Genomic DNA, 26,847 nt, shown 5'->3' with positions numbered 1-26,847 from the left:
CTTGCCAAAACTATAGTTCGTTAACAAGAAATTTGTGGAGTGGTTGAAAAACGAGTTTTAATGACTCCAACCTAAGTGTATGTAAACTTACGACTTCAACTGTATATATACTGTATTTATATATATATATATATATATATATATATATATATATATATATATATATACGATTATTATAATATTTTAAAAATCCAGAACATTAACCATGTGTGTTCTCTTGGTTTGTACTGTTCTGTAGTTTCGACCCAATGATTCGTTTGACAAACAAAGAACTTTGCATACTGCAGGCCCTGGCATGGCTCAAAGCCACCAAGACATTCAATGACATCATCAAGAGATATGCTGGACCCTATGTCAGAGAGGTGTTTTTGGGACCACATTGTGTCTATTGTTATGCTAATAGCCCATATGAAAACATGATTTCAAAAGCCCTCCAGGGCCGACAGAAGTTCCTTACCTTTTCCCCCTTCCATTTATTCCCATAGTAATTCGTTGTGGGTTGCATTGCAAATGGGGGCATAAACTGGGTCAAGATGCCAGCAGAGTAAGTAGACCTTTACGTAGTAAAATAAAGGTTATAAATAAATAAAAGACCTACAACACTTTTAAAAGCACATTACTCAACACTAGTGAGACTCACATATTTAAACCCGATCAAACTTGTTACAAGTTGAAATATGCATCTGCATGTTTGCCTGGCATGGATCGTTCATCGCCCTCTTCAACCCCGCCAATGCCGCCTGATTCTCCGCCAATGACGTGACTCTCAGCCAATAATTACATTTAGATGATTGGAAGAATCTAAATTAATTTCTTAGGGGCATTTTTCATTAGGGAAAATCTGCTCTGTGAGAATATCTAAGGGTCTTTTATATAATTATAATGCAAGGTTAATAATAATAACAATAATGATAGCTTTGTAAAAAAGGATACAATTATGAAAAGAAAATTACATGTGCAAAAGATGGTGGTATATATTTTTAACCAATTCTCTTTAACCAATTTTGGTCTATAATGCATGGCAGACAGACAAGTTCCTTATTTTATTTATTTTTTAACTGAAATTGAAACCAACTTTCTGTGGCTTGTTTAAAAAAGAACTATATTTTGGAGATGATTTCATTTCAAATAACCGAAAGTGAGCGATTGTAACGTGGGATGGCAGGTAGCCTAGTGGTTAGAGGGCTGGGCCAGTAACTGAAAGTTTGCTAGATCGAATTCCTGAGCAGACAAGGTAAAAATCTGTCGTTCTGCCCCTAACCCACTGTTCCTAGGCTGTCATTGTAAATAAGAATTTGTTCTTAACTGACTTGCCTAGTTAAATAAAAGGAAAAAGGCCATTCTTGAACATGCGGTGAGACATTCTTCATAATTTGTAAATAAAGCCAGTTTGTTATTTAGATGATTTATTTCTGATTTTAGAGGGAGAGAAACCAAAAGCCCACCATGCCTATTTTTTGGAAAATTGTCAGTCCACATGTCAAGTGAAATTTCCCCAGTGAGTTAGATAGAGTTCAGTGTGTCAAATCGGAGGGCCTGTTGTCCAGACCTCTGGCAGTCTCTATGGGGGTGCCACAAGGTTCAATTCTCGGGCTGACTCTTTCCTCTGTATGTATTAATGATGTCGCTCTTGTTGCTGGTGATTCTCTGATCCACCTCTACGCAGATGACACTATTCTGTATACATCTGGCCCTTCTTTGGAGACTGTATTAACAAACCTCCAAACGAGCTTCAACGCCATACAACACTCCTTCCATGGCCTCCAACTGCTTTTAAATGCAAGTAAAACTAAGTGCTCTTCAACCGATTGCTGCCCTCACCCTTTACAAAATAGCCCCAACACTCTAATCAGCAAATTGGATGTAGTCTATCACAGTGCCATCCGTTTTATCACCAAAGCCCCATATACCACCCACCACTGCGACCTGTATGCTCTCGTTGGCTGGCCCTCACTACATATCCGTCACCAAACCCACTGGATCCAGGTCATTTATACGTCTTTGCTATGTAAAGCCCCGCCTTATCTCAGCTCACTAGTCACCATAGCAACACACACCTGTAGCACGCGCTCCAGCAGGTATATTGCACTGGTCATCCCCAAAGCCAACACTTCCTTTGGCCGCCTTTCCTTCCAGTTCTCTGCTTCCAATGACATGAACGAATTGCAAAAATCTCTGAAGCTGGAGTCTTATACCTCCCTCTCTAAGCATCAGCTGTTTGAGCAGCTTACCGATCACTGTACCTGTAAATAGTACACCCGACTACCTCATCCCCATATTATTACTTACCCTCTTGCTCTTTTGCACCCCAGTATCTCTACTTGCACATCATCATCTGCACATCTATCACTCCAGTATTAATGCTAAATTGTAATTATGTTTGCCTCTAGGGCCTATTTATTGCCTACCTCCCTACTCTTCTACATTTGCACACACTGTACATAGATTTTTCGATTTTTCTTTTTGACTGTACGTTTATTTATGTGTAACTCTGTGTTGTTGTTTTTGTCGCACTGCTTTGCTTTATCTTGGCCAGGTCGCAGTTGTAAATGAGAACTTGTTCTCAACTGGCCTACCTGGCTAAATAAAGGTGATTTTTTAAATTTTTTTATTGGTATATACCCAAGTTCTCTCTTAACTCCAGGACCACCAACAGTTTTTGTGGTTGTTGACTGATGCAGGACTCTAGTGCCAGAGGAGAGACTCTCAGACTGAAAATGCCTCCATTAATTGCCACAGTTTAGACTACCGATAGATCAGTGGTCTAACTCCACCTTGTGATGGCGTGGTGCAATGACAGAATGCCACCATCTACCACTAACGGTCACAGCATAAGCGCAAAACTTTTAAATGAAGAACCACTGTACCTCTGCTGCAGAGGATAAGTTCATTACAGTTAACTGCAGCTCAGATTGCAGCCCAAATAAATGCTTCACAGAGTTCAAGTAACAGACACATCTCAACATCAACTGTTCAGAGGAGACTGCTTGAATCAGGCCTTCATGGTTGAAATGCTGCAAAGAAACCACTACTAAAGGACACCAATAGGAAGAAGAGACTTGCTTGGGCCAAGTCACACGAGCAATGGACATTAGACCGGTGGAAATCTGTCCTTTGGTCTGATTTTAAGAGCTTTGGTTCCAACCGCGGTGTCTTTGTGAGATGCAGAGTAGGTGAACGAATGATCTCCGCATGTGTTGTTCCCACTGTGAAGCATGGAGGAGGTGTGATGGTGTGGGGGTACTTTGCTGGTGACACTGTCTGTGATTTACTTAGAATTCAAGGCACACTTAACCAGCATTGCTACCACAGCATTCTGCAGCGATACGCCATCCTATCTGGTTTGTGTTTAGTGGGACTATCATTTGTTTTCAAAAGGACAATCACCCAACACACCTCCAGGCTGTGTAAGGGCTATTTGACCAAGAAGGAGAGTAATGGAGTGCTGCATCAGAAGACCTGGCCTCCACAATCACCCGACCTCAACCCAATTGAGATGGTTTGGAGTGAGAGTGAAGGAATGAGAGTTTAGACCGCAGAGTGACGGAAAAGCAGCCAAGAAGTGCTCAGCATATGTGGGAACTCCTTCAAGACGGTTAGAAAAGCATTCTTCATGAAGCTGGTTGAGAGAATGCCAAGATGTGCAAAGTTGTCATCAAAGCAAAGGGTGGTTACTTTGAAGAATCTTAAATATAAAAATATATTTTGATTTGTTTAACACTTGTTTGGTTACTACATGATTCCGTATGTGTTATTTCATAGTTTTGATGTCTTCACTATTATTCTACAATGTCAAACATAGTAAAAAATAAAGAAAAGCCCTTGAATGAGTAGGTGTGTCCGAACTTTTTTTTGTGATTTAAGGCCTACTGGCCAGGCTCCAGTCCTACCTCTGTGTCTCTTTTACTGTTTAGACATTTTATTGACAGGAAAAGGAAAGGAATGTTTGTATATGTTCAGCCTGCATCTAGGAAACTGATAACACCACCCCAATGGCATCAGCTGAAAATCTGTGTTCAGTACATGTGTGGGGTACGATATGACCTTTCTGGACCTTTTCTGACCCGTCTTATGATGGTCTGCTCGAAAATGTCCTGTATAGACCTTTGATACACAATAATAAGCCTTATACACATAGACTTTCAAAAGTTAAATCAATCACGTCTAAAGGCATGATACATAGTGATACATACTTGCCAGGATGACCATGTCCATGCCCCAGAATATACTCATGATCCAGCCAACCATGACGATGGCTGTGAGGATCTGGATGAAGGCTGCTGCGATGTTCAGCCAGAACACACAGCACATGTGGCGGTCGGGCAGGTCCGTCCGCGCTCCGCACAGCACCGTGAAGGCTGACACGAATGTACCTGCGGAGAGAAGACGCAGGTGTAAAGGCACACACACACAACATATTAGGACTCTGATCATTTGCTACAAAGAATATTCAAGAATATTCAAAAGGACAGGGAGATCAAAGAGAGAGGGAGCAGGTAAAAGGAAGTTTCAAATACAATATTAATTCACATGCAGCAGTGCAACACTATGTAAACTGACTGATGGGCCAAAACATTGTCCAGTCAATTAGGAAAAGGTTAAATAATAAGCTTGAAGTATACCACAGCTAGTTTACTCTGTCGAGGTCAATGGCGGCAGTATAGTGGGCGTGTTTGTGCCTATGGTGATCTGAACCAAACCTCATACAGGGTCATTTATTTGAAGTGTTTCCAGAATATGAACTTTTCTCAATGGTTAAATGCCAGGCCTCTAAATCATTGTGACTTTCGCAAAAAAAACAGCTAAAGGAAGTGAACAAATAAATATCCTCCCATTTTCCCACTATGTTTAATTTTAACCTGTCTTATCAAATGAGACATACCATTAATCATACTGGAGATTCCAACGAGACACAGAGTAAGTACACTGCCAGAGATCTGCCTCCCTTTCCCTTTACAACGGGCCAATCAGCCTAAGAATAGCCTCCAAATTTCCTCTGCAGGCAGATAAACATGATTTACAGGGAGAGAGCTCAACAATCAACATGCAGCAGCAGGGGACTAGCAGTCCTTGTGTTCACTGTCCTGTGCCAATTTTGGCTTGTTCAGATGAGCCCATTTCATAATTGCATCAGAATGGTAGGTTCAATTTGACACAAAATCTAATTTAGGAGAACTATACTTAATAACAGACTTCCATAATATTAATCTTTGTGAAATGCTCTTTAATTGTTTGATATAAGGATGTCATCCAAATCATTTAGAGGGTTATGTATGTGAGAATGAACATGACAGGTCGGTTGATTTCAGACCAACTTGACATGCTGCAACTCTAACGAGCCTCTACCCCGGATCCGGGAGCACCTCCCACCCCCCCCCACACTGATTAGCATCGCTAGCATAGCGTCACAATTAAATAGTAGCATCTAAATATCATTAAATCACAAGTCCAAGACACCTAATGAAAGATACAGATCTTGTGAATAAAGCCACCATTTCAGATTTTTAAAATGTTTTACAGGGAAGACACAATATGTAAATCTATTAGCTAAACACGTTAGCAAAAATCACCATTTTTCTTTGTCCACCATTTTCTCTCAACACCAGTAGCTATCACCAATTCGGCTAAACTAAGATATTGATAGCCACTAACCAAGAAAAAACCTCATCAGATGACAGTCTGATAACATATTTATGGTATAGGATAGGTTTTGTTAGAAAAATTTGCATATTTCAGGTATAAATCTTAGTTTGCCATTGCAGCCAGCATCACAAATCTCACCAAAGCGACTAGAATTACTACAGAGAGCAACTTGTATTACCAATTTACTCATCATAAAACATTTCTTAAAAATACACAGCACATAGCAATGGACAGACACAGATCTTGTGAATTCAGACAACGTTTCAGATTTTTTACGGCGAAAACACAATAAATCGTTATATTAGCATACCACATACGCAAACGTTACTCGAGCACTGATTCTAGCCAAAGAGAGCGATATCATATCATCGCCAAAATATATTAATTTTTTCACTAACCTTCTCAGAATTCTTCAGATGACACTCCTGTAACATCATATTACAACATACATATACAGTTTGTTCGAAAATGTGCATATTTAGCCATAAAAAAACGTGGTTATACAATGAAAATAGTAGCAAAACAAGCCTGGAAATGTCGGTCGCCATCTTTGAGTGATCTAGTTTAATCAATAGCTAATCATATACTTGACTAAAAAATACAGGGTTGACAGGAATCGAAAGACAACTTAGTTCTTAATGCAATCGCTGATTTACATTTTTTTAATTATCCTTACTTTTCAATACAGCGCGCCAAGCGAAGCTATACAAAACAAAATGCCGGCGTAAGCTTTAACATTTTTCGACAGAAACACGATTTATCATCAAAAATTGTTCTTACTGTGAGCTGTTCTTCCATCAGAATCTTGGGCAAAGAATCCTTTCTTGGGTCTAATCTTCTTTTGGTCGAAAGATGTCCACTTGTCCATCGAAATGCCCACTAACCTACGACCGGGACCCCAAAATGTGCCCAGCGCGTCAAAGTGCACAACAAAGCAATGCCTCAAAATCGCACTAAAAGGATATAAATTGCTATACAACGGTTCAAATTAACTACCTTATGATGCTGTTAACACCTATAACGGGTAAAAACATGAAATATTTTGATGAAATATTACTGGCTACACTAATGCATGGAAAAAGAGCAGGGCGGTGTCCACCGCGCGTCCGGTGCAGCTGGAAAAGAGTTTCTACCTACACGTTTTTTTGTTTTATAGTGGCTGTGATTGCGCAATCGATACCATTCAAAGCGTCATCACGTAAAGGCATCCAGGGGAAGACTTAAGCAGTGTCCGTATCCTCATAGCATTCACAGTGGCCTTTAAACTGACTCCAGATCAGGGGCCAAAATGTGTGAAATCTCACTCCATGTCAGGGAAATTGCTGTAGAATGAGTTCTGTTCCACTCAGAGACAAAATTCCAACGGCTATAGAAACTAGAGAGTGTTTTCTATCCAATAATAGTAATAATATGCATATTGTACGATCAAGAATTGAGTAGGAAGCCGTTTCATCTGTAATGCAAATTATGCTAATGAGAAAACAGCACCCCCTATAGTCGCAAGAAGTTAATTGCTGTCCTTTTCAAATCAAGGTTATATCCTACTGGAAATTCATCCATACCATAATGATCTAGAGATAATCAGACGAGGGTGATTAAAATCTAAATTATGCCATTGTGAGAGATGATGCAAAATTGTCTCTCAGTAATTCTAAATATGAACAGAGCACACACAGGAATGTGAGAGTCACATCAAATCCTCTGACAAGCCCAGTGCAGCCAAAAACAAGATTTTCCTGTGTTTTATATACACTCTATAACGTACCACCCATGACCAGAAAGGTATGTCTCTTGGCACAAACTGCACCTAGCCTCAAAACAACCCTTTTTATCCCTTTTGTTTTTACACTGCTGCTACTCGCTGTTTATCTATGCATAGCCACTTTACCCCTACCTACATGTACAAATTACCTCAACTAACCTGTACCCCTGCACATTGACTCGGTATCGGTACCCCCTGTATATAGCCTCGTTATTTTTATTTTATTGGTGTCATTTTTTACTTTAGTTTATTTAGTAAATATTTTCTTAACTCCATTTTCTTAAAACTGCATTGTTGGTTAATCTCAGTAAGGTCTACTCCTGTTGTATTCGGCGCATGTGACAAATACAACTTGATTTGTTTTGATTAGATTAGTTAGTACAGGCCAATTCCACATACCATACAATTCAATGCACGAGGACTACTTTTAACAATTTTCACAGAAAACTTTGCATCTGCACTGTTCAAGTAAATATGCTTTTGTCAAATTTTCAGTGGACATTTTTAAAAGTAGTCCTTGTGCATAGAGTTGTATGGTTTGTTAAAATTTGCAATCATTGGTGTTTTGTTTGGAATACATTTTATTAAAGTGAGAAATCTCAGTGTCAGCATCACTGTTACCATGGAATTTCCCTACAGCATCTGGTCACAGATAGTAAGAGCTTTCTGCAATGACACTTATAATAACATACATTGTTAAAGCTGTCATTAGAACAAAACATTTGGGGTGGCAGGTAGCCTAGTGTTGGACTAGTAACTGAAAGGTTGCTAGATTGAATCCCTGAGCTGACAAGGTAAAGATCTGTCGTTCTGCCCCTGAATAAGGCAGTTAACCCACTGTTCCTAGGCCGTCGTTCTAAATTAGAATTTGTTCTTAACTGACTTGCCTAGTTAAATAAAATGAGTAATGACAAGAAACACAAATGAAAGTCCAACCACTGTTGGTGGAATTTCCATCACTAATCTCTCTGTCACACCCTGATCTGTTTCACCTGTCTTGTGCCTGTCTCCACCCCCTCCAGGTGTTGCCAATTATCCTGTGTTTGTCTGTTGCCAGTGCGTCTTGTCAAACCTACCAGTGTTTTTCTCTCTAGTCCCTGTTTTCTAATTTTCCCAGTTTTTACTATTCTGCCTGCCCTGACCCCGAGCCTGCCTGCCGTTCTGTACCTTTCGGACACTGCTCTGGATTACTGGTCTGAGCTGGTCTGAGTCTTGTCTGAGTCTGCCTGCCCTTTACCTGTCATTTGCCTGCCCCCTGTTTTTGTAATAAACTTTTGTAGCTGTCTGCATCTGGGTCTTATCCTGAGGTCTGACAGTACGAACTGGCGATGACTGACCCTGCAGACTCAGACCAGCTCCGCAACGCCATCTCCTCCCAAGGAGCCACTATTAAGAGACACGAGGAGATACTCAGAGGTCTTATGGACTGATTCCAGACATTGGCAGAATGCCATGACTGTGCCTTGAATACAGTGCTGAAGAAATTCTGCGGATTATCTATGAGGCCGCCGGCCACAACAGTAGCTTCCAAGACCCCCCAGTAACACCGCTGTCAGCAGTGCGTCTCTCCAGGCCACCCAGGCTTCCCAAGAACCCCACTTAAGTCCTGTGGAACTCGTCGCTGGAGGGTCAGGAACCTGTCGGGTGTTTCTCTCCCAGTGATCCCTCATTTTCGAGCTGCAGCCCTTGTCCTTCCCCTAGAGCGCTCGAAGATAACGAATCTCATAACGCTAATGTCCGGGAGGGCTCTTGCCTGGCCTACTGCGGTGTGGGAAAAACAATCTGCCGTGAGTTTCATCCTGGAGGAGTTCGTGGCTGAGGTGAAAAAGGTTTTTGATTCTCCATTGTCTGGGAGAGAGGCTGCCTGGAAGTTACTCCAGCTTTGCCAAGACTCCCGCAGTGTGGCAGACTATGCGGTTGATTTCTGCACTTTGGCTGCCGAGAGTGCCTGGAGTCCCTGTTCGACATATTCCTTAATGGATTATCGGAGGAGGTTAAGGACGAGCTTGCAGCCCGGGAGCTGCCTACGGATCTCAATTCGCTCATCGCCTTGACCATCCGGATCAATGGGCGGCTACGGAAACAGGAGCGAGAGGTCTGATTCCAATGCCAATCGCTCGCCAAAGGATTCCACCTTGCCTCCGAGGAACTCCGGAAGTCCCCGGCGTCTACGTCCCCGAGGATCTGAGCTTACCCGAGGTCCTACGAGAGTCTCTGAGGTCTGCCGGCTCGCCTCTTTCGGAGCAACTCGGCAGAGCTAGGCTGTTTCCAGCCGAACGCTTATGCAGACTTAACACCCAGTTGTCTGTATTGCGGAACTGCCGGTCATTATGTGTCTACCGGTCCTTTAAATAGACCAGGCTCATAAGTAGTTTACGAGTTCTCCGGTATGCCACACGGTGAGTTTTTCTTCTCCCCTTATTCGCACCCCTCTCCATGCCAACTTGCTGTTGGGCGACTCAGTCTAAATCTCTCTGGGTTCTCCTTGACTCTGGTGCCAACAAGAGTTCCATGGACGCCACCCTGGTATCTGAGCTGGGCATCCCCACTCAGCCCCTCTCCAGTCCCCTGGACGTTAGAGCACTGGATGGCACTCCATAGGCATGGTTACCCACAATACTACTCCTATCCACCTGCGTGTGTCCCGGAACCACAGTGAGTCAATACAGTTTATGCTCATCAAGTCTCCTCAGGTTCCCGTGGTATTGGGGTGTTCTTGGCTCCAGTGCCACAATCCCCTTATCAACTGGACTGCGGGCACTATTGGGGGCTGGAGCCCGTTCCGCCACGCCCATTGCCTGAAGTCGGTGCAGCCTGCCCGGGAACATCTTCCTGTGGGCTTGGATGAAGCCTCTGACCTCTCAACCTTTCCCGCGGTAGTACCAGGATCTCCGGGAGGTTTTCAGCAAGGCCCGGGCCACTTTGCTTCCTCCGCATCAACCCTATGACTGCAGGATGGACTTTCTCCCGGGCACTACACTACCCCAGGAACGGCTGTATTCACTGTCGGGTCCGGAGACCAAGGCTATGGAGACGTGCATTGAGGACTTCCTGGCTGCAGGGGGTATCCATCCTTCTTCCTCCACCTCTGCGCCCGTGCATCACCTACCGGGGCCTCAATGACATCACGGTTAAAAAACGTTACCTGCTACCACTCATTGCATCGGCTTTCGAGCCGCTCCAGGGGGCCCTATCTTCTCTAAGTAGGACCTGCGGAAGACCTCCCACCTGGTACAGATACAGGAATGTGACGAGTGGAAGACAGCCTTTAACACTGCTAGCGGACACTATGAATACCTGGTGAAGCCATTTGGTTTGGCTAATGCTCCTGCTGTGTTCCACGCCCTAGTTAATGACGTTCTCCTGGACATGTTGAACCGGTTTGTGTTCATCTACCGCAACGATATCCTCGTCTTTTCCCGCTCAGTTTAAGAACACGTTCTCCATGTCCGACAAGTCCTCCAGCGTCTCCTGGAGAACCAGCTGTTTATCAAAGCCGAAATTTGCGAGTTCTATTGCTCCATCATCTCCTTCCTTGGATACATCATCGCTGCTGGGAATGTGCAGATGGATCTGGGAAAAGTGAGAGCTGTGGTGGATTGGCCCTAACCCACGTCCAGAGTGCAGCTGCACGTTTCAGGCAAGCTCGATGGGCCCTGTTGTTCACCTGGTTCAACTTCACCATCTCCTACCGCCCGTGGTCTAAGAATGTTAAGCCGGACATGCTTTCACGCCGCAATTGTCCTGCTTCTACTCCCTTGGACCCCGAGGCCATTCTTCCTACCTCGTGCATGGCGGCTACCCTCGTCTGGGGAACAGAGCACCAGGTCAGTGAGGCTCAGCGCTCCCAACCGGACCCCGGGGGGGGGCCCGTCGGACCCTGTCCTTTGTGCGACAACGCTTTTGGTGGCCCACCATGGTTCCGGATGTCTCTGCTTTCGTTGCCGCCTGCACTGTCTGTGCTCAGAACAAGACTCCTCTGCCTGTCCTTGACCTGTCATTTGCCTGCCCCCTGTTTTTGTAATAAACTTTTGTCACTTCAAACTGTCTGCATCTGTGTCTTATCCTGAGGTCTAATACTCTCCTCTGTTTCTGTCTCTGTTTTTGTCTCCCTCTCTCACCAAAGCCCCTTCTCACTCACCCCCCACCCCATCCCTCCCTCCCCCGCCCACCCCTGCACAGAGTCTGTGTGAGGAGTGAGACAGGGGGATGGTGAGTGTCATCGTCCTCATCCATTAAGCCGCTGATGAATGTAATTTTCTCAAGCATTCACACTTAGTGCCCACTGAAAAAGTGGGAGGTTAATTATCCTGTTTAGTCCTTGTTTTTTGAGAATGACGACAAGAGAGAAATAGAAAACTCTCACTGCGAGTGGCCTTGGAAGGGACCACTTGTGGCAGAATTAGAGGGGAACTCATCTGAGCTGAAGAAGCAGAGAGAGAGAGAGACTTTTTTAAACACTAAAACAATGTCAACAGTACTGAGCACCAATGAGTGTCTTATGTTGTTCCACACTTCAGTCCAGGTGCTAATTTGTTGGATAATCTAAAAAGCTTGTCCTTCATGATTTCAATCTACTCGTCTGTGCTATTCAAAGCATTGCTTTTCACATTTATGATTGAGCAGTGTACATGGTGTAGTTCCAGAATGATTCAAAAAGGTCATTTCCACACAACATTTAGATACCCTGTCTTTGTAAAGTAAATCTACTAATGCTCGGGTGGCACCAAATTAATTAAGAAACTGGATTCTAGCCAAAGGCCCTAAAGAGTTCACATGGTATTTACTAACCCACACAGACAGAAAACTGGATATGCCGAGATTTAAATAGAAAATGACCTCTGCTAAATTTAACCTTGGCTAAAAACACACTCCCCCTGCCTCCCAACAACCGCCCCCCTTCCCATCCCTTCTCCAATCCCATACTCACTCACTCACTCACTCACACACTCACACACTCACACACTCACACACTCACACACTCACACACTCACACACTCACACACTCACACACTCACACACTCACACACTCACTCACTCACTCACTCACTCACTCACTCACTCACTCACTCACTCACTCGGCCCTAGCCTTTTTTGGGGACCCAAGTGAAATTTTGTTCTGAGCAACAACAAAAAAAGTGACCACCCCGTCTTGACAATGGAGAGAAAAAATTGACATTTTGGAGTTAATTTCCTGCAATTCTACACATTTTGCCATGGAACGTAGAGAAAATGTTTCAGTGTTAAAGCAAGTTTGCTGCAATTCTACACATTTTGGCATGGGGCAGAGGGAAGATTTTTGAAATGTTATAACCAATTTCATGCAATTCTACTCGTTTTGCCATGGGGTGGAGAAAAATGTGCTGCTTTAAAGCTTATTTCCTGCTTTTCTACTCAATTTGCCATATAGTGGAGAGAAATGTTTGCAGTTTTGAATACAATATCTGAGTGAGTGTGACAAACAAAATCGATGCCCCCCCTCCTGGATGGTAATTTGACCATGGTTACTACAAGTTTAGATAGCTGGCAAGACTAATTTACCAATCTAAAAATTGTTAGCTGACATGGGCTAATTGAGTCACTGTCAGTGACTGACAACAAGAGAAAAATTGCTGATGCACAACCGAATGTCAAAATCGCAACTTGTGTATTGTATTTTTCTAACTCTCAATATTAAGTTGAGACCAACTTTTTTTTTGGGGGGGGGGGATTAATCTGCGGGCCTAGAAAATGGGGGCCGTGGCTGCCAGTTGCCCATCCCTGCTCTAGCACTAGCTGACACAGCCGATCAATCATTCACCCAGGCAACCACCCCCACTTTCACTGGGCCTGCCTGCCTACCTGGGCTCATCATCTGCTCTCTCAACAGATCTGCTCTCTCATTATGGCGGCATACTACAACATCTATGCTCTAGCTGGCTGGAGAGGGCCACATGTCAATTTGTTCGGATTATATCGCCTCCAAACATATTGGGATAGCGTATAACTAGTGGACGGTTAACTTGCATCAAAGCAAAATCCCACATTCAGTACTGTCTGTGCCTACCTGTGTTTCTGATCCCTAGACGCTAACAAACGGTGTATGACAGCTAGATAACAGTCTCTCTGTGTGTGTGTGTGTGTGTGTGTGTGTGTGTGTGTGTGTGTGTGTGTGTGTGTGTGTGTGTGTCTGGGAGACGTGGGATTAGCCTTGAGGTTGGGCACATGGGAGATGTGTAGCCTGCCATGATGGCACTATTGTCAGAGTCTTTCCAGCATGCAGACCGGAAATTGAAAATGTGTGCTTAAGTGACCTCAATTTATGATTTTAAAAAGGAATACAAGCTCAAGGACAAGTGCAGCATGCACTCTGGGCCTGTGACAGCACCACCATACAGTAACAGGCTGCAGGTGCTACAATTTATGACCAATCTAATTTGATTAGTTTGAATGGCCAGAATCTAGAACAGATACACTCTTAGAAAAAAAGGGTTCCAAAAGGGTTCTTCGGATGCCCCAAAGGAGAACCCTTTTAGGTTCCATGGTGAACCCTCTGTGGAAATGGTTTTACATGGAACCCAAAAGAGTTCAACCTGGAACCAAAATGGTTCTACTTGGAACCAAAACATGGTTCTTCAAAGGGTTCCCCTATGCGGACAGCCAAAGAACCCTTTTAGGTTCTACATAGTATATTTTTTTACGAACAGTGTAGGGATCCAGTATGAATTATATTAGATTGATTGACTGTGTTTGAAAAAACAGTATCCAAATATCATATCAACTCTATTCATCTGTTGCAATTGTGGTGGGTTGTAGAATATTTCTGCATCCACAAGAAAGTGCGAAAACCTGGCAAGAAACACCTATCTCCCATTGGTATTAGACCGCACATTATCAAGGGCATGGAGCTGTTCGTTTACAATGAAGTAAACTCTAACAGGCTGACCACACCACAAATTAAAAAATCTATGTTATTCAATTATTGCTCCCACACTGCTCACGAGCTTCTGCGTTGCCAAGGGCTAAATTAGAAATCAGTTCTATTTCTGACGCAGATCGCGCTGCAAGTCCTGCCTCTCCCATCTCCTCATTGGTTTATAGAAGCAGGTACCCACGTGCCATCTCTTCATTGGTTATACCCACGTGGGTGACTGAAAGACGAACGAGGTCAGTGGCGGTAATGCACCTAATTTATGGAAGTTGCCAATCGCAATATAAAGTCAAGAGAAGAAAAAGCCTGGAAGGAAGAGAGATAACTAGAAACGATTCGGTTGACCGTTTTGTGTGTGGATTAATTGGCGGAGTAGAGGACCTTGTGCATTTCAGGTAAAATAACAACTCAATGTTTATATCACAGGACAAATTAGCTAGCAACAGCAAGCTAGCTAAATAGGACAAATTAGCAAGCAAGTGCAAGCTAACTAGCTAAATTGCCATAAATGTTTAATGCTTTTCGACCTGTCCTCAAATTAATATAATTGGTTCAGAGTTTGTTTTGATATTTTAACCTGCGTGTCGTGATCGCGTGAGGAGGGGGGGATAAATGTGTGCTCGATGGCGCACGTGCGCAGCCGGTTTGGGTTCCGTGTTAGGGAGAGACTTGAACAGTCTCTGAGGTTTGACTTTAAAACAGTCCCATTGAATAATAGTTCTTATTGATATTAATTTGTCAACGCTCAACCAAGATCACAAATACTCATGACACTGAAACAGCAGGCGTAGCCTATTGTCTACTTCTAAATAAACCCACATGTTATTCTCTTTTCCAAACCAAGACACAAAGCCATTCTGGAAGTTCAGTCAACACAATTAGAGACTGGGGGAGGATATCAACATGTCCTCATGCAGCCCGACGCTTGTGCATCATATGATGGATCTCTGCTCTTATGAATCATTTTGCCTACCCAGACCTCATTTTTGTTGCCTACCCAGACCTCAGCTCTTATGAATCAATCATGTCTACCCAGACCTCATTTTCCTCTGTTTTCAGTAATGGAAATGTGCATTTGTCTGGATGGAGCTGATTAAGTTGCTTCTGGGAAGGAAGGCTCATGTTTATTGCTTAGAGGAGGTTTGTCATTAATCATCCAGCATGCAGCTCGTACCGTACTTACTCTGACACTTCACTGTAACCACTCACCACGTACGGCAATTTGTTCTGGCCCAGTGTATTTACATTTCTGATGGCCACCGGGTTTCTGTACAGTATTAAAGCAGGATGGATGGTAGAGATGGAAGAAGTGTGTCTGATGTTAACTTACTAATCTAAAGGGTGAAACATCAATTCTCTGTGCTTCCGTTGGGGTGAGGAGCTGTAAAACCAGCTGTGTCGCCGGACCAATGCCAAACCAAGCATCTCCATGGTATCGCTCTTTCTCTCTTTCATCTCTCATCTCTCTCTCTTTCATCTCTCCTCTCTCTCTCTTCTCTCTCAGTCCTAATAAAACTTGTTTCCAGTGTGTCAGATGGCCAGTACTGTACTGTAAGATATACAATGAGTGTACAAAACCTTAGGAACACCTTTCTAATATTGAGTTGCAGCCCCTTTTGCCCTGAGAACAGCCTCTATCCGTCGAGGCATGACCTACATGACCTACACGGTGTCGAAAGCATTCCACAGGAATGCTGGCCCATGTTAACTCCAATGCTTCCAACAGTTGTGTCAAATTGGCTGGATGTCCTATAAGCGGTGGACCATTCGGGAAACTTTTGAGCCTGAAAAACCCAGCAGCGCTGTAGTTCTTGATACATTCAAACTGTTGCGCCTGGCACCTACTACCATACCCTGTTCAAAGGCACTTACATATTGTGTCTTACCCATTCACCCTATGAAAGGCACACATACACAATCCATGTCTTGTCTCAAGGCTTAAACATCCTTCATTAAACAGTCCCCCCCCCCCTTCATCTAAACTGATTGAAGTGGATTTAACAAGTGACATCAATAAGGGATCATAGCTTTTACCTGGATTCACCTGGTCAGTCTATGCTATGGAAAGAGCAAAAAGAAATGTGTTGTACAATCAGTGTATGTCCTACTGTGTTCACTCAAGTCATGGCTCATATGCTATGCAGGTCTCACATCTTGGGATTAAAAATGTGAGTGGTCGTTTCAAGTGTATGCAATTAGCTTTCCCTAAAACAGCCCATAATCTCCCCCTGCTATGAGTCCTACTCCTGCTGAGTGTCACCAGAAAGAAAGGCACGGCCATCCACAGAGAAGACCTTTAATGGTAGGAACAGCCTTCTGTTCTGGTAGCTCTACCTGCTGTCATGGAAACTGCAGCGTACTACGGGGAGGGAGAGCAATGGGAGTGGTACAATGGGAGCCCTGTAACCATTCAGAAAGCCTTGTGATTAAAGGAGCCAATAACAACTGCTCTGTAACAGGTTAGGGGACAGAGAGAAGCCACATGGCCTGTTGCTTCTGTTGTTTGACTGTGGTTTTCCTACGTTGTTTTTGATGCTGCCTTTTTAATTTTATGAATCGCATTGTAATGGTTTGCCATTGTCAGAATGCTATTATATGATGTATCCACAGAAGAAGAAAAAACCTCCGGTCCAAGGTTACAGTGGTCTTGTGTGAAAACTAATGGAGAGTGATACAGTACCTCCAACTGTCTCACTTGTTGATCAGATTATAATGGACATCCTCCACAATACCTTTGTTGTAAAAGATGGGAAGACACAAAGGTAAAGAAAGATTGAGCAAAAAATAAGAGGATTTCTTTAATTCTCCATCAAGACCAATAATTAGAACAGTTGTTCTAATTGTTCTTTCAAATATACTGTTTTTACGTTTAGGGAGCTTCATGTAGCCAACAATGAGAACAGGTCTGAACAGTGAAAAAAGCAGATACCAAAGTCCAATTGTAATGTTTCCATTGGCATATCTTTGAAGGGTATTCCTATGACTAGTCATTGATCTTGAAACTGAATTCAATTTGGACCAGCCTCGCCAAACAGATAAGGATCACATGGGACGAAAACCCATGCTATTTCCCTCAGCCAATTAATCCCCATCCTTCTGTCCACAGTCCCAGTCACACTATCTGGTCTCCCTTTGAAGGTAGCCTAATTTCTCTCTCTAGAAAGCTGCTGGTGAAAGGTGCTGACAAACAAGCTAGCATATATTAATTTATTTTGTCAGTTCAGCAGAGGATTTTTTTTATATATTTCTTTCAATTATAGCCGTATCAAATCCAGTGCCAATTAAGGAGATTTCATTGAACTTAATTTGGCACACAGCACATGCCACTAGCAATTCCAGTAAACACAAGGGCAGGGTGTGATAGATATGGCTCACTGACTGTAGCGGGAGATGTCTCTTTGTATTTAGCACTCAGCTACTGTACATTACTACTTTGTATCCGCTCTCTGTTCCTCATCTCAGGTGCTGACTTCACAGACGCCCAATAAAGACCCGTCTGAATCTGGCCCTAAGAAATATTACTCCTTCCTAATAAAACAACAAGCTGCTACTTAAAAACAGCTTTGCCCAGCACCTGTGAATGTATTTAGTCTCTCAGTCGTGGGACTAGTGGACATCCCAGTTGACGTGATGGCCTTGCAGGGTTGAGGAAGTGTGATGATGCTGTTTCAGTGTAAACAGGTTGATGAGACAGCAACACTAGCCAGGGTATAGGTCAAACCACAAAATCAAGACTAAAACAGGTGATTGGACAAAACCTGAAGAGACATGGTAGTCACACAGAACCCTCAGCTGCTGCTGGGTGACATGGGAACTGGGGAGGCCTGTTGGCAAACCTGTAGCCCGGGTTTGGCCGGTGTAGGCCATCATTGTAAATAAGAATTTGTTCTTATCTGACTTGACTAGGTTAAAAAAACAAAACCAATACTAGAAAAAATAAATACATTTTTTTTTAAAAATACTAATAAAAACCACAAAAAATATAAAGAATTACATCTGGGCCGGCCAGGTACACAATGACATTACAGGGATGCCACGGATATGCCACATGGAGAGACACATTTCTAATGTTACACACTCAGTACTATAGACTCCCTAGGCCTAGTCCCCACAAAGATATCCCAAAGAGGACAAGTCATAGTACTCGGGCCATGGATAGTGTCGCATAAAAGGGCGATCAATAATTGTGGTCAATAACCATGGATACATGAATCTGAAAGGAAACTAAGAAAGACTGTGTGTAGCTCCGTCTGGCTCTATTGAAATAGATACTGAATAGAAATACTGTATGATCAAATAATAACAGTGACTCAGTCAGTGAATGGCACTGGCAGTGAACAGCACAGTAGGCCTAGTTCACTTTTCTAACGAGGGCCGAGCAGCTCCTGGCTCCTCTCCTTTCAGATGTGCCTGCTATGAAAGGGATATGTGGGGCCTGGGCTCCACAGGATTCATTAGGATCAGGGCAGGATAGTGTGGAAATCAATGTTATGCTGAAAATGGAAATCACTACTATACAGATCCCATTACTGACTCCTATTAGATCCTCTAACTCCATGGTCCAGATAGGGTACAGTGGCATCTGTACAAAGATAGAGGCATGCATAGACGGAACTCCAAATGGGACCTATTGCCAGCCCAGCATCGCCTCTTGACAATTAGGAGATGAGGAAGAGTTGAAGATAAAGGAGGAGAGGGAAGAAGATAGGGCATATAAAACCAAATTGCAAAATCCATATTAAACAGCAGTGTTGCAATTACTGAGACTCTAGGGAGGAAGCATCTGACTGAGATTCTCAACGAATTCATCTTCATAGATGAAGAGATGAAGGGGAGTAATAGTTTGCTGATGAAATGTCTTTCTAATGTATATTATGTATCACTATTATGATATGCATCTCATAAATGTGTATTAATGATTTACACTATATATACACAAAGGTATGTGGACATCTCTTCAAATTAGTGGATTCGGCTATTTCAGCCACACCAGTTTCTGACAGGTGTATAAAATCAAGCACAGTTATGCAGTCTCCATAGACAAACATTGGCAGTAGAATGGCCTTACTGAGAGCTCAGTGACTTTCAACGTGGCACCGTCATAGGATGTCACCTTCACAACAAGTCAGTTTGTCAAGTTTTTGCCCTGCTAGAGCTGCCCCAGTCAACTGTAAGTGCTGTTATTGTGAAGTGGAAACGTCTAGGAGCAACAACGGCTCAGCCGCGAAGTGGTAGGACACAACCTCACAGAACCGGGCCACCGAGTGCTGAAGCGCTTAAAAATCATCACTCTTCGGTTGCAACACTCACTACCGAGTTCCAAACTGCATCTGTAAGCAATGTCAGCACAATAACTGTTCGTCGGGAGTTTCATGAAATGGGTTTCCATGGCCGAGCAGCCACACACAAGCCTAAGATCCCCATGCGCAATGCCAAGCATCGGCTGGAGTGGTGTAAAGCTCGCCGCCATTGGACTCCGACGAAGTGGAAACGAGTTCTCTGGAGTGATGAATCCAGATGCCAGGAGAACGCTACCTGCCCCAATGCATAGTGCCAACTATAAAGTTTTGTGGAGGAGGAATAATGGTCTGGGGATGTTTTTCATGGTTCGGGCTAGGAAAATCTTAACGCTACAGCATATAATGACATTCTAGACTATTCTGTGCTTCCAACTTTGTGGCAACAGTTTGGGAAAGGCCCTTTCCTGTTTCAGCATGACAATGCCCTCATGTACAAAGCGAGGTCCATAGAGAAATGGTTTGTCGAGATCGGTGTGGAAGAACTTGACTGGCCTGCACAGAGCCCTGACCTCAACCCCATCGAACAAATTTGGGATGAATTGGAACGTCGACTGCGAGCCAAGCCTAATCGTCCAACATCAGTGCCCGACCTCACTAATGCTCTTGTGGCTGAATGGAAGCAAGTCCCCGCAGCAATGTTCCAACATCTAGTGGAAAGCCTTCCCAGAAGATTGGAGGCTGTTATAGCAGCAAAGGGTGGGACCAACTCCATATTAATGCCCATGATTTTGGAATGTGATGTTCGACGAGCAGGTGTCCACAAGCTTTTGGTCACGTACTGTATGTCTAACAATTTGTTTCACTAATTCACTTAATTGTGTATTTTGCTATAGTTTAAAGTTATAGCCTCTCTTTCATGGAAGCCAGCTACCAGAGTTGACACTGGCAAAGAAGGGAACAGTTCTCCACAGAACGCTAACCTAACATAGCAGGTGAAAAAGAAACGCCTGAAACTAGTGTACATGCCCCAAAATCTGGTCATGACGAGAGGGAAAAAAAACATTTGGAGGTTCTCTTCTGCACTGTTCAGTAAATTTGGAGGAGTTGTTAAGATGGAGTGTCGTCTCGTTAATATTGGAAACAATTTCAGGGAGCAAGCTAACAAACCTGCCTTAGCTAGCTGCTTCCCAGATATTAGCTAGTGTTATCTAGCGATAATAGAATCTCCAACCAAGTTGACAGCAACAAAATTGGTATGTGGAAGTGCCTACAAAGAAGCTATCCCATGAATAAGTTTTAGTTAGAGCTTCCTCGAACACTTGCTCGGAAAGCTCAATGTTTTCCAGTCGTACGCTATCCGTTTCACCAGGGACTGTAAACAGCGAGGCGCTCATCCAAAAGCGGAAGTTATGTCACAGGCTCTCCCTTTATCACGATCGTGTGGAGGATTGACGGACCAAAACGCAGCAGTAGGAAAATAAGCCATATTCTTTTTAATGAATACGAAGGCAAAAACGAAACAAAAACACACTAACAAAACGATCGTGAAGCTATGAACGAAGTGCACATACAGGCTACAAACGTATAACATAGACAATTACCCACATCAAACGAAAGCCCATGGCTACCCTAAATATGGCTCCCAATCAGAGACAACAGAAATCAGCTGTCTCTAATTGGGAACCCATTCAGGTAACCATAGACTCTCCTAGACAACTACACCAACATAGACACAGCTAGACACATGCACTCAACACAAACCCATACACTACACCCAACACCCCCTTTACCATATAACCACCCAAAACCTATAAAACACAAACATTCTCCATGTCACACCCTGACCTAACTAAAATAATAAAGAAAACAAATAATACTAAGGCCAGGGCGTGACACCCTTGTGCTCAGAGGGCACTTTCCTCACTGCAGTTTATCTGATGTACTGCCAAAAAGACAATAGAGAAGTTACATTTTTCTCGTCCAAATAAGACACTTTAGTCATTACCTTTGTGCACAAAATAACAATTTAATTACTCAAATAATTGTTGCAGAGGCCTTTTTTTTGCACTCAGAATGTATGAGTGCATAAAAACTGTGATGTATCATGGGTAAAACGTGACCGACTGGCTGATCTACAAATAATATTGAGTAGTTATTTATGATGGAAGTTGATTTGTAGATTAGTCAGTCTCACCTTGCCTTCAAAGTCGGCTGCAATGTCGAATGCATTAACATTTTATATTAAAATCAATGTCTGTCAAGTTTTTGGATGACGTCATGATGATGTCGACGCTCCTTTGCTGCTCATGTATGCACTGAGCGCTAGTGAGCGGACAGACTAGTCCCAGTAAAACCTGAACTAGCAAGATGGCAGCAACCACTTTCAGTTTTATGGTCTCGCTTTTCTCTTTACTCCTACGCCCAACCTGGCAAATGTTACAACCATGTCCCAAGTATCAGTGGTGCATTCATTACGTCTTGCAACGGAAACCGTTTACAGTTTAAGAACCAACCAGAAGCAAACTGAGCAAAGGGAATGAAGGGAGCAGGAACCTACCAGAAATTGTCCAAAATAAAACATTTTTTTGTTGCAAAACGTTTTCCGTTTGGAGTAAACAGTATCGGTTGCAAAACGTTTTGCAACATAATGGCGTAATTAATACACACCAGGTGCGCATAACGGTGAATTCAGACATTCACAAAAAAAAAAATAATAATACAACTACAATGATAATAAAAACGAATTTGTGTTGAATACAAACCGTTTCAAAAAGTATGCAAATGTTCAGTTCTAAGAAAAACCTAAGAAAAACAGTGCAATATGCTCACTGTATGCTTTCGACAGTTGATACTTCACATGGTGTTTTTAAAAAAAAAGTTGCTAAATGAAAGTGTAAACTCACCTAAACCAGGAACAAAAGTGTTGAGAAATAGGCATATTACTGCTACTGGGAATGGCATGTATGGAATAGCTGCACGCAAAGGTCCTTTCTTCTCTCTTACTTGGACCACAACTCCACTGGTCGAAGAAGTAACTCCCTTTTCATTCATATCGGTGTCTTTCTGGTCCATCTTGAGCATAAAACACGCAAAGTGTGAAATATTTATCACACTGGATGAGCACACCTCTCCAAAGATGACCAACTGAACGAAGTGGACTGTGTGTGTGTGTGTGTGTACGAAGGTAGCACGCAAGCACCGAGTATCTGCTCCTTTACACAGTTTTGTGAACACTAGTGGACTGACTACTTACTGTAGGTTACATAGCCTGATATATTTAAAGCAGCAGTACCCTACTTGGTGTTTCAAAATATCCCCCAATTAATGCCACAGAGACACGAAGAATTAGGCAAATAATAATAATAATAATATTAAATAAATACAACGAACAATATTTGCTGTATTTATATTCATATTATGGACTGCACAACTAATGGCCTTTGGGTAGCAGAGAACACTGAATTTGAAACAGATATGTTCCTCTAGCTAAACCTCTCACCTGCAGATTCACATGTGTAATAAAGTGTTGATAAATGTTGAATACATCATGGGTTAGACAGTTCTGATTGGAGAATCGCCGTTTGCATCACAGAGCAGTGAACAAGAATCTATTAAATCCAGTTTTTAGATGCTACCCCCCCCCCCTCCCATTTACTTCACGTCTGCTCATTTTGCGTGACTCATTAGCTAACAACAGACAGGTGTAAACGCGGTAAAAACCGGAAAACATTGGATTTAATAGATTCTTGTTCACTGCTGTGCGATGATTCTTAATTCTTCAAACAGAACCGTCTACCGATTATGGATGTAGCTTTGGACGCAGGACAAATGCTCCTAGCAGGTGCATTCATTGGACCATGAGTTGTCTCGAAAGCAGTCGCTATGGAATGCCCTCATTAATTCATGAAATAATGAATCAAAGGTCTAATACTGGGTGAGGTGAGATAGAGAAAGAGAGAGAAAATAGAGGGGAAGAAAAAGGAAAGACAGCTTGTCATGTAATACAGTTGAAGTCGGAAGTTTACATACACTTAGGTTGGAGTCATTAAAACTCGTTTTTCAACCACACCACACATTTCTTGTTAACAAACTATAGTTTTGGCAAATCAGTTAGGGCATCTACTTTGTGCATGACACAAGTCATTTTTTCCAACAATTGTTTACAGACAGATTATTTCACTTATAATTCACTGTATCACAATTCCATTGGGTCAGAAGTTTACATAAACTAAGTTGACTGTGCCTTTAAACAGCTTGGAAAATTCCAGAAAATGATGTCATGCCTTTAGACGCTTCTGATAGGCTAATTGACATCATTTGAGTCAATTGGAGGTGTACCTGTGGATGTATTTCAAGACCTACCTTCAAACTCGGTGCATCTTTGCTTGACATCATGGGAAATCAAAAGAAATCAGCCAAGACCTCAGAAAATAAATTGTAGACCTCCACAAGTCTGGCTTATCCTTGGGAGCAATTTACAAATTCCTGAACAACAGCAAAGGACCTTGTGAAGCTGCTGGAGGAAAGCTGCTGGAGGTACAAAAGTATCCACAGTAAAACGAGTCCTCCACAAGTCTGGTTCATCCTTGGGAGCAATTTCAAAATGCCTGAAGATACCACGTTCATCTGTACAAACAATAGCATGCAAGTATAAACACCATGGGACCACGCAGCCGTCATACCGCTCAGGAAGGAGACGCGTTCTGTCTCCTAGAGATGAACGTACTTTGGTGCGAAAAGTGCAAATCAATCCCAGAACAACAGCAAAGAACCTTGTGAAGATGCTGGAGGAAACAGGTACAAAAGTATCTATATCCACAGTTAAACGAGTCCTATATCGACATAACCTGAAAGGCCACTCAGCAATTAAGAAGCCACTGCACCAAAACCGCCATAAAAAAGCCAGACTACAATTTGCAACTGCACATGGGGACAAAGATCATACTTTTTGGAGAAATGGCCTCTGGTCTGATGAAACAAAAATAGAACTGTTTGGCCATAATGACCATCGTTATGTTTGGAGGGAAAAGGGGAGGCTTGCAAGCCGAAGAACACCATCCCAACCGTGAAGCACGGGGGTGACAGCATCATGTTGTGGGGGTGCTTTGCTGCAGGAGGGACTGGTGCACTTCACAAAATAGATGGCATCATGAGGGAGGAAAATTATGTGGATATATTGAAGCAACATCTCAAGACATCAGTCAGGAAGTTAAATCTTGGTCGCAAATGGGTCTTCCAAATGGACAATGATCCCAAGCATACTTCCTTCAAAATTATGGCAAAATGGCTTCAGGACAACAAAGTCATTGTATTGGAGTGGCCATCACAAAGCCCTGACCTCAATCCCATAGAAAATTTGTGGCGCAGAACTGAAAATTTGTGTGCGATTGTGGGCAGAACTGAAAAGCGTGTGCGAGCGAGGAGGCCTACAAACCTGACTCAGTTATACCAGCTCTGTCAGGAGGAATGGGCCAAAATTCACCCAGCCTATTGTGGGAAGATTGTGGAAGGCTACCCAAAACGTTTGGCCCAAGTTAAACAATTTAAAGGCAATGCTACCAAATACTAATTGAGTGTATGTAAACGTCTGACCCACTGGGAATGTGATGAAAGAAATAAAAGCTGAAATAAATCACTCTACTATTATTCTGACATTTCACATTCTTAAAATAAAGTGAGGATCCTAACTGACCTAAGACAGGGAACTTTTACTAGGATTTAATGTCAGGAATTGTGAAAAACAGAGTTTAAATGTATTTGGCTAAGGTGTATGTAAACTTCCGACTTCAACTGTAGATTCCTGGTCCTTTTAAATGACCTAGTGGTCTCCCAGCCCTGCTCTTTGTATGCTGCTTGGTAATCATGCCTGATGTTTCCAGTGGGCCCACAGATCAAAGCTGACATTACTGGAGCTCTAAATCACAGAGCTGTCCTATTAAAGCTCTGTGCAGAGCCTTAGGTTTACACTATAATTAATGGGATAATTAAGGGCAGTATGAGTCCAAATCAAGGGCACTGCCCCAGAGAGACATGAAGACAGTCATTGGATATGACTGGATGACCTCTCACTCTGACCTTAGTAAAGGGCCCCTCTACCTTATTAGAAATAACCACTTAAGTCTCCCGAGCTGCACATCGGTCTAAGGCACTGCGTCGCAGTGTTGCGGTGTCACTACAGCCTGGGGTTTGATCTCAGGCTGTGACTGAGAGTCCCATAGGGCACCGCACAATTGGCCTAGCGTGGTACGGGTTAGGGGAGGGTTTGGCCGTGTGGGATTTACTTGTCTCATCGCGCTCTAGCATCTCCTAGTGGCGGGCGACTTCGGTCGCATGTTGAACGGTGTATCCTCCAAAACATTGGTGCAGCTTGCTTCTGGGTTAAGCAAGCGGGTGATAAGAAGCGCGGTTTGGCGAGTCGTGTTTTGGAGGATGCATTACGATCACCTTCGCCTCTCCCGAGCCGTCTGGGAATTGCAGCAATGAGACAAGATCGTAATTGCATATCACGAAAAAGGGGGTAAAATTTGAAAAATAAATCACCACTGATATTTCTCACTGACCGGCTGGTTTATTGAGCGTGACCTTCTATGGCCATGTTGTAAGAGGGTTATAATACCAGGGAGATTGTAGAGGTTATGCCTGAAGTGCTTCTGTTCTGCAGGATGGGTGTAATTTGTACTGCCAATTAGCCAAATAGCATTAATGGGAACAGAAGAGTATCCACTGGGTTGGGTTCCTTCCTCCATGCATAGGCCTAATTCAGTTAGCATTGTCTTATTGACATGATTGCTTTGTAATGTATTTTTATGTTATAAATACAAAATCCCCTAAAAAGAATTGGATAATTTGTTTCTCACAATCTAAATTGGACTCTCCTAATAAGGTACCAATGGTATCAATTCCATTATGTTACTGTATAACGTACTGTATACTCATTGGGGGTATGGACAATTTTTAACCATTTATATGTGTAGAATTGTTGGAAGAAATTCAACCTTGTTACTGTGTGGTGAGACTGTAGAGTGCCTTTTAATATAGACCACATGGAGAATTCAATACATCTGATTTTTAATATGAATAAAAGCTTGCTAAAGTGCCAAAATTCTGAATTGTTACATTTCTTTCCTCAATCCTGTATCACTTCTAGGAAGATTTTATGCCACATAACCCCAAAATAATGTTAAAGTTATTTTGTTACTTTGTCAAGTCACTTCTGAAAATGATGATTTATTTACATTTGTCCCTCCTTTTAAAGTCAACACCTGTTATGTGAACTGAACTCTTGTTTTGAT

The 26,847-nt window shown here is 42.8% G+C and overlaps 1 protein-coding gene across 2 annotated transcripts in view; it reads right to left on the bottom strand.

Annotated features, from left to right (window-relative positions):
• The window catches only part of stum (stum, mechanosensory transduction mediator homolog), a 73,746-nt gene extending 50,938 nt beyond the window's left edge, over positions 1-22,808 (bottom strand). Inside the window, exons 1-2 of one of the 2 annotated variants that reach the window (XM_055884963.1) lie at positions 22,459-22,808; positions 4,194-4,373 (exon numbers count right to left, since the gene is read on the bottom strand). In XM_055884963.1, the coding sequence (XP_055740938.1) occupies positions 4,194-4,373; positions 22,459-22,636 (358 nt within the window). In that variant the 5' untranslated portion in view covers positions 22,637-22,808. The remainder of the gene's footprint in view (positions 1-4,193; positions 4,374-22,458) is intronic. The other variant, XM_055884964.1, reaches the window with a different exon arrangement.
• Between the last annotated feature and the right edge of the window lie 4,039 nt (positions 22,809-26,847).

The sequence above is a fragment of the Salvelinus fontinalis genome, chromosome 27 (genome assembly GCF_029448725.1).
Source record: "Salvelinus fontinalis isolate EN_2023a chromosome 27, ASM2944872v1, whole genome shotgun sequence".
NCBI lineage: Eukaryota > Metazoa > Chordata > Actinopteri > Salmoniformes > Salmonidae > Salvelinus > Salvelinus fontinalis.
The sequence above is the reverse complement of the archived record's forward strand: the minus strand, read 5'-3'. Positions and strand labels throughout refer to the sequence as shown.